This window comes from Anastrepha ludens, chromosome 3 (assembly GCF_028408465.1).
Source record: "Anastrepha ludens isolate Willacy chromosome 3, idAnaLude1.1, whole genome shotgun sequence".
In the NCBI taxonomy this organism is placed as follows: Eukaryota; Metazoa; Arthropoda; class Insecta; order Diptera; family Tephritidae; genus Anastrepha; species Anastrepha ludens.
The window spans coordinates 114,876,526-114,890,148 of record NC_071499.1 but is presented as its reverse complement, the minus strand read 5'-3'; the positions used below and the strand labels follow the sequence as shown (position 1 = coordinate 114,890,148).

The 13,623-nt window shown below is 29.6% G+C and overlaps 2 protein-coding genes across 2 annotated transcripts; both read right to left on the bottom strand.

Annotated features, from left to right (window-relative positions):
- Positions 1 to 291: 291 nt before the first annotated feature.
- Positions 292 to 3,026, bottom strand: LOC128858835 (uncharacterized). Its single transcript, XM_054095357.1, has 4 exons — positions 1,959 to 3,026; positions 992 to 1,060; positions 785 to 847; positions 292 to 725 (listed from the first exon to the last, which is right to left on the bottom strand). Exons 1-4 carry the CDS (start codon positions 2,289 to 2,291, stop codon positions 474 to 476), a joined length of 717 nt encoding a protein of 238 aa, XP_053951332.1. The 5' UTR covers positions 2,292 to 3,026; the 3' UTR covers positions 292 to 473.
- Positions 3,027 to 4,645: 1,619 nt separating this feature from the next.
- On the bottom strand, positions 4,646 to 6,706 carry LOC128858834 (uncharacterized). The gene is made up of 5 exons (XM_054095355.1): positions 5,835 to 6,706; positions 5,704 to 5,772; positions 5,579 to 5,641; positions 5,449 to 5,514; positions 4,646 to 5,388 (listed from the first exon to the last, which is right to left on the bottom strand). The coding sequence occupies exons 1-5, from the start codon at positions 6,153 to 6,155 to the stop codon at positions 5,131 to 5,133; spliced, it is 777 nt and encodes a 258-aa protein (XP_053951330.1). The 5' UTR covers positions 6,156 to 6,706; the 3' UTR covers positions 4,646 to 5,130.
- Positions 6,707 to 13,623: the final 6,917 nt, after the last annotated feature.

The following is a 13,623-nucleotide window of genomic DNA, read 5'->3' as shown; positions in this document are numbered from 1 at the left end:
CATATGTCATCCGCCGACCGTTTTATTGATAACGTCTCGTTCATATTTGAGCTTCTGCTCATTTTGAGTTGTGACCCTTTTGTATTTAGGGTGCGATATGTTTAGTATGTCGGAGTCAATTCTGAATAGGTAGGAGTTTAACCTGCTACAGTATCCAGTATGTGCCAAGGTTACGCGGGACTCTCGTTGGAGTTGCACCCTCGTCTGCAATGGGGGGTGGTTAAATTCCGACGACGCAGACCTGTCGTAGAAAGCCATTCATACATATATGAAATATAAATTGCCAAACTATACAGGCCATCTTTTATCTCTTATATTTGCTTAATAATTACTTGTATTTGTATACTAAACATTCATTTGTGTATTTAATAAGGCTATTAGCCTTTGCTGTTAGTTGCCTTAATTGCGTAATATTATCATTTATACTTGTATTTCAAGTAAATTACTAAATTATAGAAGTGATGAGCAACCTTTCACGTTCTTTTATTAGGTGTACTCCTTTCCTCTTCGGGCTGATAAATTATTTGACGTTCTGCCATTTTTGCATTCTTCACAATTGCAAAAATTTCCAAAGTCACATTATCGTAAATTTCTTCGGATTTTATTAATTTAAGTTCACTGCATAGCATCGCACAAAATGTTTCTTCCTTCCCAAGATCTGTAGATTTCTCCAACTCCATTAGTGGTGATTCCGGTGGTGCTTCATCTATTTCAGAATGAGTTTCCTGAAATTGAAAGGTGTTATAGTAATCTAAAGTAATTGAATTTGTTTGGTTTGTCATACAGTGGGTCTATATACAGAACGCGGGGTTTCTAGCTCATCATCAGTAGAGTCTACACGTTGTCTCTGAAATGAGTGATATAACAAATTAAGGTAATCAGTATTTGCATAATTCCATAATTTAGGGCATAACTGAATAAGACTTCTTAAGCCAGATTTACTATGTTACTAATTTATTTATTTAAAAAAATATATACTAGATCTTTATACCTTTTCAACAATCACAGGTCTTTCGTTTATGGCTCGTCTGGGTTTCTTTGCCCTTAATGGGTCCTCATGCTGGAAATAAAAGAAAAGAATTTTAAAATTAAATTTTTTTTTATCCATATACGCCCTGCAGGAAAAATGAAACCACTTTTATATACAAAAGGAGATGCTGTTGTTGTTGTTGCAGCAGTAATACAAGCCCCGTCTGTGTAGTGTATATCACCGGTCGTCTTCGCCTAGCTCATCTAACGGTAGTTCCAGGAAACTTGCTGTTTCGACAGGTTTTGAGGGGCATGTGAAAAGGTGGTTAGTGTTGTTGTTGTTGTTGTTGTAACTATGCTGTTAAAAGGTGGTTAGTGTCGTGCGGGGTGCCTTCACATGCAAGACATATGTTTGGTATGTCATGGTCAATTCTGGATAAGTAGGAGTTTAACCTGCTACAATATCTAGAACGTAATTGTGCCAGTGTTACGCGGGTCTCACGGGGAAGCTGGAGCTCTTCATTTGCTGTGCCGATTACGGCATTCGGTGTTCGTAAGAAGGTGGTGGTGGTCTCCCAATGAATGTCGTTTATTGCCTGTCTAAACACTGTCTGGTCCAGTAGATGTCTGTCCGTTTTGTCCTGGATCTCGTCGGCGTAATTGACGAGGTGTCTCCTGACGTGCCTGGGAGGCGGCTCTGGCTCAAGCAGGTGTCTGCAAGGGTGAAACTTGCGGTAGCACCCAAGCAGAAACTATTTGCTGAGTAGTTTAATATGCTCCTTTGCAGGGAGCATATGGGCCTCGTGGTGAAGGTGTTGAAGAGGGGACATCAGGAGGGGATAAAAGGAGATCGTTGGAATTGCTTTGTCGAGTTTAAATTTAGGATAAAGAAACCCATGCATGTTATCCCTAATGAAATGGGTTACGGTTATATCTTTTGAATTTTTTCCTGCAGCGCATTTTTCTTATGTATATAATTGAATTTGTACCGGTTCAACAAGGCTACATGCACGTAAAACTACCACAGGGTCCAGAAAAGTCATCTCGTCATAGTAGAATAAGCGCGGCTCGTACATTGATTCACCAGAATCGCCATATTTTTTACTATCGACTTTCTTTTTCTCCACAACGTAATTAGTGCGCAAATGTTTGATTTTTTTCTTTACTTCCCCAACGTCTCTTTCGAAATGGTCCGCAATTTCTCTCCAAGCAGTTTTCTTCAAATCCAGGTCTTTATATTCTGGATTAACACAGTTCCAGAGGCACTCAGATTCTCTATACATGCTTATTAAATCTAAAATTTCTGCTTGCCGCCAATCCATTTTTTAAAAGTCTTTCCTTCCTAATTTTTATCTCCGTAACAGATAAACTCTTATTTTCATAGAAAGCTATACGAGGCAGCTAGGCAAGATGCGCCTATGTTGTACGTAAAATTGTTTATCTGTGTGTATATTTGTGCGTGTGATGTTTATAGCAAACCATGAGCACTAGCAAAATTAAGTCTTCCACTTGTGAACTGTATATTAAACAAGTATTGAATAGTAATTGTCTGATTCAATTATTATGCAGTTCCGTATAATTTCGCTTCACTTCAATTCACTTGTGAAATTTATTTTATTGTATACGATTTATAATATGAATATACGCAGAATGAAATATTAAGTAAGCCATAGATAACTAGATGTGAAACTTATTCATTTTGAGAGAGAGCGCGCCCATGAGGACGTTTCAAAACTTGGTAGCACTCACACATTATGGGATTTTGAACAGCTGATAGGCGAAATGGCTGGCTACCAGAAGAAACGCGCCAAAAATAATTGACGAAAACAGTTCCTTTTTTCATAGTGGAGAAATGACGCGTTGAAATGTTTATAATTATTTGTCTTTAAATTAATTCAATTGAAATGTAATAATTGAAGGGAGTTTGTAGAATCCAAAGCTCGTTATATCCCTTTCGACTTCTACTTTTAATTAGTCTTATGTACATAATGTAATTTTATTGAAAACTGTGTGTTGGTTTATGTAAATTTGTATTGTATATACGTAAATATTCTATGGTTGAAAAGCGTAAGTAAGGGAACCGAATTTGTGTTTGAGATATTTTACAAAAAATTAAAGGTAATCTGCTTTAACTTATTCTATTCGTTGTTTGAGAATTTTTTTTTTGTTACCCAATTTCTGTGTTATATTAAAAAATCGCAATAAGTCATGTTTTTAAGTATAACTTATATTTTTCGCGTTCATTACTTTATTATTATTAAATTACTTTTGTATTTCAGTTTTAAATAATTTCATTTACATATAAATTTTTAAATTTTTTGCTTATTTATGTACATATTTCATACGGATTGTGCTTATTTTTAGTATATGTAGCTGTTTACGAGTGATATAAGGTTATTGGGCAACCGCACACTAAATACTAACCTCAATGATGGTGTGGAAACTGAAAATTCCAGACCTTTGGTTCAAAAATACCCAATTCATGTTTCTACCGGTGTGGCAATATTGGAAAATGTTATAAAAAATGCACATTTTTCAGCGCTCTCACGAGAAAAAGAGTTTCACATCTAGTCATCTATGAAGTAAGCCATATTGGCTGCTACAGTTGTTGCAAGTAATGTAAATGACATAGTGAGGTGAATAAAATTGCACACTGCAGACACCATACACACACACAATCCACCACAGCCAAGAATTGTTTTCATATTTTTCTTTGTGCAAAGACATTTTAGCACAAATAATCTGTTAATTTGTACATAACTTTTACCGCTTTTTGAAGTAGCAAAAGTGGAAATGTATTTCATAGTTAGTCTTTATATTTTGGATAACAAATACTTGAGCAAGTTGAACAGATCTTTCAACTATGTTTATGATCAGCTGGTTTTGCAAATTAGTATTAAATATAAGAATTAACATTTTGTTTGAACAACTTTAGTTTAGTTATACATAAATATGATGAATTCCAAGATAAATCGACCAGTAATGAATTAATAGCATCTTGTTGTTGTATGTAGCAGCATAAACATTCCCCATACATGCACGGCGAATGCTGCTGGGGTGACAGTCCTTGACCTTAACTTATTAATAGCCTCTCGAGGCTTCTACTTTCAAACAGATATTGTCGGTCACTGTTGCAACAGTATAAATATTATATTTGGGGAATGCTGCTTGAGTGACAGTCGTGGGTAGCATATTATTGCTCTAACGGTGAACAGACTTACATGGTAACGGTAGCGCTTGTTCGGACGTAGCGAATGATGAGTTCCGGCACACTAGACAGGGCTAGTTTACTGGGGCGGCAGCTCTTGGTCGCGGAAAAACCCAAACCATTCCGGTAACGTAGAACTTTTTTACCAATGGAGTGGTGGCTTAAATTTGTAGTCACAGTTGCGGTGCGTGAGCTAGTAGACTTATGGAAAGAATAACTGATATGATAATAAGAAATAATCCGTAGAAGAATGACTGATATTATTTATATTTCATTTACATTGAATATCCGCGAATATGTAGATTTATTAAATTTTTGCAGAACTTTTAGTTAATTGATAATTAAAAAATCCGTCTTATCAGTAGATTACTAACCTTGCGCTGTTCCCAAGATAGTTATGAAAAGGTATCGGAAGGAACCGGATTTATATCTGAGGAAAATTTATTTGCTCGCTGTTATTTTAATAAAACTACCATTATTATTTTTACCATTAAACTATTATTACTTATAATTTACTGCATGTACAAAGACAATTTTTTTAACTTAATTGTATGTAATAAGTCATTCCGTTTTATTACAAAATTTATATCTTATAAAAAAAAGAAGAAACAAAAAAAAGAATCCAAATTAGCAGTTTGTTTTTTGATATGAGTGCGTATCTAGAGTATTTTAGAGGGGTTGCAAAAACTCAGACCTAGTGTTTTGGGGAATAAAAAAAGCTGAGAATAATTCGACTGAAATCACATCTTCGGAAGCTAGTCGGGTGTACATCAAATATTTAATACTATAACAATATTTGTATCGATTATCGAAGAGAGGCAATTATAAATTTATACCTCTTGAAATATTGCGAGTATGGGAAAGTGGATGCGGAAGCGCTAATGGTATTCTGTTTCAAAAGTTTTTTTTTTTATATGTACTCTAAAAAGCTGTCCTACTTAAATTAACTTAGATTACGTTCTTCTGATAAGATTTTTGCAATCGTCTTCGAGTTGATATTCTATTTGACGATCTGAAATTTTAGCATTTTTCACTGCTGAGAAAATCTCTGAAGTCACATTATCATAAGTTTCTTCAGATTTTAGTAGCTTAAGCTCGCTGCAAAGCATTGCACAAAATGTGTCTTCTTTGCTTAACGTTTTTTTCCTTGGTGTTGGTGTCACTCTTTGTGGCACCTGTCTTGGGGTATCGTTGACAACTAAACGTCTTATCTGAAATTAAGAAATATTAAAGCAATATGTATAAATATAAATATGCAAGTAAGGCCATACAGAAACTTTTGGCTCTATTTGTGGCGAAGACTTTGGAGAAAAATCAACGGAATCTGGGCGTCTTTTCTGTAATTAAAAATCCGTTAAAGCAAATAACGAAAAAAAAAACGTTTACTTAAATATAACGTACAGGAGGCTCTGTTTCTAGTTGAAACGACTCTTCCGAAAAATCAGAAGAATTCGAACGTTGTCTCTGAAATGAAGTAATACTTGCTTTTTGTTACTTGTATTTGTATCAATGGTAGATAAAAGTACCTTTGGAGCTACCACGATTCTATCTTGTACAGAAGGTCTAGTTTTGTGTTCCGTTAACGGATCCTCATTCTGCAAAAATACAATTAAAAATTCAAATGTTTTCAGTGGGTATATCAAGTAGCTTATAATACTTGAAGCTGATTCCTCAAAATCACGACAGGATCCAAAAAGGTCATTTGATTATAATAATACAAATGTGGTTCATATGTCGGTTCACCATTTATATCCAATCTACTTTCCACCTTTTTCTTTTCCACAATGTAGCAGGTGCGTAAATGTTTAATTTTTTTTTTAATTTCATCAACATCTTTATTGAACTGTTTTGAAAGTTCTATCCATGAACTCTTCCGCAAATCTTGTTGTTTATAATCTGGAATATGACAGTTCCATAGGCACTCATACTGTCTATATGAATATATTAGTTTTAAAATTTCCGAATGCCGCCAATCCATTTTCCAAAGGTGTATTTACTTTTTTGAGTTTCCTATATATTTTAATGGCAGCCAAACTGTCGTTTTGATAGAAAGCTATGCGTCAACACTGTAGTTAGTTTGTATGTGTGTTCATAATATCTTCATATCAATCAGTGCAAATTATTCACAGTACACCATCTGCATTGGCAATTCCAATTTGGTAGTGCTTGCCCCGAATTTCGAGCACATTATCACCAGTTTAATTTTATATAATTCGCACTTTAAAACGCTTTTGTTTATTTTATTAGCAATTTACGGAAAAACGTCGCAGGGAATCAAGTAATGCACAATATATTTGTGGTGCTTAGATTGCTGAAATGACAGCTCGCTTGTAGAACGAAATGAATGGCTAGCAACTCTGTGCATTCACTATCAATCCGACATAGCTAGTTTCTTGTAGTCGAGTAAGTCGAACAGCAACATATTGTATTCTGTTATTAGTATTTCGTTGAAATCGTCGAAAATTGAGTTTGTTTCTTAATATTGATAGTTTGGCAGCTTTTACTTTCGCACTTTTCAGCAAAAATTTGTATTTTTTGTTTTATTCGATTTCACAACTCAGTGCATGAACCGATAACAGAACTATCGATTGTTGAATTGTGAGTTGCATGTGATTTCGCATTTATAATGCTATGTTCTCATGAGACGTGATTAACTCTCTAATAATATGTTCACATATAACTAGATGATCTACTTTGTCGTGCTTAACTCCGAATCCGTAATTAAAAAGCGAGATTCCCCATACAAAATTTCTCCCCCAAAATCTGAGATTATAAAATAATCCTAGATAATAACCATACTTTTCGACGTACAACCCTGCATTTCTGTGTAATAGATCATTATTTTAACGAGTGCAAAGAAAAACGTCAAAGTAAAAACTAAATGAAATGGATGCCGGCAGAGAAAACAGGTTTGTAGACAGTGTGTGCTCTCTTATTACCTATTATAATATAAAATGTAATATCGAATTTCGAGTGCGTAATGCTGCCATAATTTTTTGAAACCTAAGTAAGCGTTATTTACGGATTTCCTCCAACTGTTTATTATTAGCAGCCAATTGGGTATTCCTTCTGATTGTCTTTTCTTTATATTGTTAATAATAATTAAACAAACAAAACACCGAAATATTCCACCAAACTAATTTCTATCACGAAAAACCTTTCACAACACTACTGACAGCTGATAGTCAATTTTGCAAGTAATCTGCCATATGTGAACGGGTAGATTAATTTGGTGGATTTGTGGGTGATTAATGCATATGTGAACGTATTATAACTATTCGGCGTACACTGTAGACTAAATCGTTAGGCAATTAACTTGCAGGGTTGCATTCGCACTAGTAATATAATTAAGCATTTAATTCATATATGACATCCCTAGATTGGTGTGGAAAAATTTTAAAATTTTCGCGGTGCCATTTAATCGAAAAAATGTTGCTCTAAACTGTTTATATTGCCACTTTTAAAAGGCAAAGACAAGTTATAAAGAAACGAAGAAATTATTAGGTCACAACTGTCTTCAGCGATCGATTAGTAACCGAACAATTTCTAACGCCTCAAAAATTACACGAACAAAAAAATCCCCATTTTGTATGAGCATAGAGAATGTGAGGTATTTTGTTGGAAGGTGTACTCGCTGAGTTCACAAATATTTATTTAGAAAAATCAGAATTAACAATTAAGCGCAATAAGTGGAGAAAACGGTGAAAATTAAAGAAAAAGAGGTTGTTTGATAGATATTTCGTATGGATATAGAGAAGGAGGTAAATGGAATCGCAATGGAATTGATCAAGTTACATTTACACACGTGAAAAATGACGAAACATTTATCAAATTCATGAAAGATATGTTCAATTTCGATTGTGCATCAGACGTTAATAAGTCAACAAAACTAAGAGGCACCATCATCGATTTGCCTTTTTCAAGACACATTACACTCGAAACACTCCCTTTCATTTCCTTCCCAGATGTCGAACGTTGCCGAATGCGGGGGCCGATTGTGCTCTCTGTCGTTCGTTCCGCGCTTTCGCTTGCAGTTCAAGCAAGGTAACGACAATTGAGCAAGGTAACGACGATTGAGCAAGATAACGACACATTTTTTCGTATGTGCAGCCGGCTAAATCGAATTATAAGACGTTATCACGTCAAAAATTTAGGTTTTTTGTACTCAGCTTTACGCTATAGAAATTATTTGACAAATTGTCATGCCTAATGAACACATATATTTATATTATAAACAAAATGAATTGCAAATTTTTTTTGAATTTTTGAAACATAAATATATATTACTACTACTACTACTAAATAAGAACTTCTCCCATAACGAAGAAGTGACTCTCATCTGAATCGCAAAAGCTCAGTGGGAACGGTGTATAAAAAATATCTCAATTTGCGCGTAGTGTAAGCGAAAACCTATCGAAAATTTCTTGGTGGGTTTAAGTCAATGCTTATGATTTCAGCTGCTATTTATACCTGCATAGACACAGTAAAAAGGTTGCGATCCTGGCTATTAACACTGATGGCACTGCCCATTGGCAACTTTATTTGAAGTGGGGATTTCAAGATTACTTTAGACCGAAAAGAAAACACTTGAATATTTTATTTGAATTTACGTTTGGTATATTTTTTGATTTTATTTCAATCTTGTTTCTATGCATTTTTAATCACTGTAATACATTATGAATAATATAATTTTTTTTAAACGTATTCACTTATGCATAATAACTCTGTACGTCATCTTACTTAACTAATTGTTAAGTTTATCATTTGATTTGCGCTTTTAATTTTATTTTCATATATTCTACTGTTTATTGGAGAATTTGATATCTTTTATTTTATATATTGTTTTGAATTCTTATAATGCCGTTTCTATATATATATATTTATACATAATATCAATAAATCATTTGGCCTTGAGCTCGATAAATCATTATTACATTTGCTTCTTCCAATTATTTCAATAATTGCTTATTAATTAATACCTTTACTGTATACACTCTTTTTACGTTTTTTTTTTGTTGTAAGTACAGCTAATTATTTTGTTATAATAAGTATTTATAATATTTGAATAATTTAATTAATAGGCAATACAAACATTAATTCTAAAAACCATTGGCTTTAACAGTTATTTCATAAAATATGTCGGTGTCGTGTGCTGAGAAAATAGATTTTGGATACTATGAAAAAAAGTATTTGCGAAACTTTTGTAAAGGTGGTAACTTTGCACTGATTTAAAAAGTGGCTATGAAACTTAAAAAATATGCAGTTTTTGATATGATTTTAAGAAATGAGTGAGAGTTGCTATTTAAATTTTTCATGTTTTAAATTTTTATTTATTTATTTTTTACTAATTAATTAGAATTAATTAAAAATTTACACAAACTTAGTTTTTTTAATGTTTTTTTTTTAACAACTACAATTTATTATTCAAAAAAATAAGAAAAAAATGATTATCAATGTATATTTGTATGCAATTTGTTGCATAATTATGTTTTATTTGTTTATTTATTCACAAAATGACATTTCATATAAAATATTTTGACTTTTATGAATTTAGGGGTAGATATTTATATAAATTTTCATGTTACGGACACATTCACAAAAAATTATATCGCCTTGAAGTGCTTTAGAAAATTATATTTGCATAAAATGTTTAACTTTTTAGCGTTGTTTTTTGTATTTTTTATTAAATATTTTATTTTTCATGAATTTGATGCTTTTAAATAACTTCAATGAAATGACTGACATGAAATAAATAACATTTAAAAATAATTTAAATTTAATTAAATAATAAATAAATAAAATTATTTTGTTAATTTTTAATTCAAATAGTTCTTAGCAAATTTAATTTTTTTATAATATTATACATAATTACATACATTTTATAATTAATTTAAATAATTAATGAATTTTTGGAACAAATTAAAACAATCTTATATTTATTTTAAATAATTAATAAGTTTTTGGAAAAAAACTAAATAAATTTGATATATAATTTAAATAATTAACGAATTTTTGGAAACAAATTAAATAAATTTTATAATTAATTGAAATAACTTAAGAATTTTTGGACAATAAAATTGAATAAATTTTATATTTAATTTTAAATAATTAACGATTTTTTGAAAGTAAATTAAATAAACATTTTATTTAATTTAAATAAATATTTCATTTAATTTAAATAATTAATGAATGTTTGGAGAACACTAAATAAATTTTTGTTTATTTAAATAATCAATAAATTTTGAGAAAAAAATTAAATAAATTTTATATTTAATTTAAATAATTAATAAACTTAAATAATTAATGAATTTTTTGAAAAATATTAAATAAATTTTATATTCAATTTGAATATTATTAATTCTTTAATTTTTGCAATGTAAGCGCAAATATTTCAAAATCACTTTAATAGAACGACTGACATGAAATAAATAAAAATTAGAAATAATTTAAATAACTTAATTTTAATGCTTAATGTAAATAGTTTAAATTTTCTTAATAATAAAAAAAATTAAAATTTAAAATATTTTTTATATTTATTTTAAGTAATTTTTTATTTTAATAAGTAAATAAATAAATAAAATAAATAAAAACATCAAGCGGTTTTTATCAAATTCATAAAATTCGTTAATGTTCTGTATTTTTTTAATTAAATAAAAAAAATATAAAATTCCTCTAATAATAATTTCATTTATTTAAAATAATTTAATTTATTTAAAATGCTTTAAATAAAAACGTAAACTTTTTTTAATTAAGAAATTTCTCCAATAATCCTTTTTTACTTTTTCATTAAATTTATTGTATACACTTGACCTTTTTTAATATTGAACTAATTTGTATATTTTGAAATTAAAAAATAAAAATAAAATTAATTGCATGAAGCTTGAATGAAACAGCTTTAATATGAAATAAATAAAAATACAAATAATTTGAATAATTTTTTATTTAATTTAAATAGTTTTCAATAAATTTAAATTGTATTAAAAAAATAATAATTTTCATATAAAATGTATTTATTCATTTAGTAAGTCCAGAAATACAAAGTTTCTTACAAACTACATAGAACTAAGAGTATTTGTAAGAATTATATATACATACATATTTCGATACTATTTAAAGAAATTATTAAGAGATAATTTAAAATTAAATTTAGATAGCAATAAATCAAAAGCCAAATAACTTGAAATATGGTTGAACTGATTCAATGTTCTAATCATAGCTGCTTTCGAGGCATAAACAGTTCTAACCCACTCTAGGAAGAATAAATCATTACTCCGAAGGTTTTTTCGAGGTATGTGAAAATTAATGCGCTCTAAAAGTAAACGCGAGTCAACTTCTTCATTTATAATATCGAAAACAAAGCGGAGTGAAAGAGTACTTCTTCTACTTTGTAACGATTTTAAGTTTAGTAATGCGCATCTTGCATTCTATGAAGTAATCGGAACAGCGAATCTCAAAGATCTGAGCGCAAAACGAAGAAATTTCTTGCAAATACGTTCAAGTCTATTAATGTGATACTGATGATAAGGCCTCCAAATAAAGACGGAATACTTCAACTTGGATCGTACGAGTGAAGTAAACAGAGACTTCAAAGTAAAAGGATCCTTAAAGTCGGCATCAAACCGCCGATTGATGGCAAGTGTAGAATACGATTTGGCGATGACAAAATTTAAATGACTAAGAACCTGAAAGGTGGAGTCGAAGATTACTCCCAAATCAGTAATTTCATTAAGAGTATTTGGACGCGAGTTCTTTATAAAATATGAGGTAGAGATGAAATGCTTTGACTGAGAAAATGCCACATGATAGCATTTCTTAATATTTAATTGAAGTAAACCGACGTTGTTGAAGTCTGATTGAAGATCATATGAATCAAACAGTACAGTTTTAAAAATGTTTAAGTCGTCTGCATATAAAAGAAATTCAGAGAAATGAAAACATTCAGATATGTGATTAATAAAAATTACAAAGACCAAAGGGCCCAAAATATTGCCCTGAGGGACTCCAGAAGACGCAATAAAATGGTAAGAAGATACATTATCGATAACAACTACACATTCACGATTGAAAAGGTACGAATTTATCTAAATTAAATAATAATATTTACAAAAATAAAAATAATAAATACATAAATTTTTTTAAATAATTATTTTCATAAGGATAGAGCTGTGGGAGCTTTCGTCTATAACAATACGAATATATTCTTTTATTTAAATATTTTTCAATAAATGTCATCTTTTTAATAAAAAAGTATTAAAATTGTATATTTAATATTTAAATAATCAATAAAAAGTATTTAAATAATTTTTATATTTAATTTTAATAATTTTTATATTTATGATTCATTATTTTTTTAAGCAGAAAATAAAATAAAATAAACAAAAATAATAAAAAAAACATTTTGCAAATTCGTACATGCGTCAACTTTTCATAGCATTTCATATAAATTAGTAAAAAAAAATTCTCAATATGCGCGTAGTGTAATCGAAAACTCATCGAAAATTTGTTTGTGGGCTTAAGTCCATGATTATGGTTCTTGTATAGAATGACTGCGCAATATTCTAAAAACATTTTATATTTAATTGAAATAATTTTTAGGTTTAATTGAAATAATTTTTATATTTAATTTTAATAATTTTTATAAGTAATTGAAATAATTTTTATATTTAACTGAAATAATTTTTATAATTAATTGAAATAATTTTTATATTTCATTGAAATAATTTTTAAATTTACTTGAAATAATTTTTATAATTAATTGAAATCATTTTTATAATTAATTTAAATAATTTTTATATAAAATTAAAATAATTTTTAAATATAATTTAAAAATTTCCAATTAATGGGTATTTTATTGCAGTCAACCAGTGATTCATTATTATTTTTTAAACATAAAGAGATTTTTGAAATTTCATACATCTGTCTCAGCATTTTAAAGTTTTATTTAATTTTTCCAGTTATTCTGTGATTTTTAATATTTTAACATATCGCCGGGGTTTGGGCATTTTTTATAAAAAAGAAATCATATGCTTTTAAAACAATTTTTTATTGCTCAGCCACTTAATGCTTAATACAACTTTGAGCTAATTTTTTTTTTTAAATTTTCTCGTTTAATTTTGATTTTTCGCTACTTTGAATTTTGTTGTATTTTTTAGCATTTAATTTTCTTTTACTTCGGACTTACTTAGCTAAATATTGTATTATAATTATATACATTCTTATACACCTACATATTTACAAGGCATTAAAATAAAAGCGGTATATTTTTTTGTCTTATAAATATTTAATTATATTTAAATAAATGAAAAAATAGTAATAACTAAAATATTTTTGAGGAAAAAGAAATCCATTATTTTCTCGGTCGATGGTTGTACTGATCGATGGCTCGTAAGGTATCGATCAAACAATTTCAAGTTCACGCTTGTTTTCAAGGCGACATTTCACGCTAC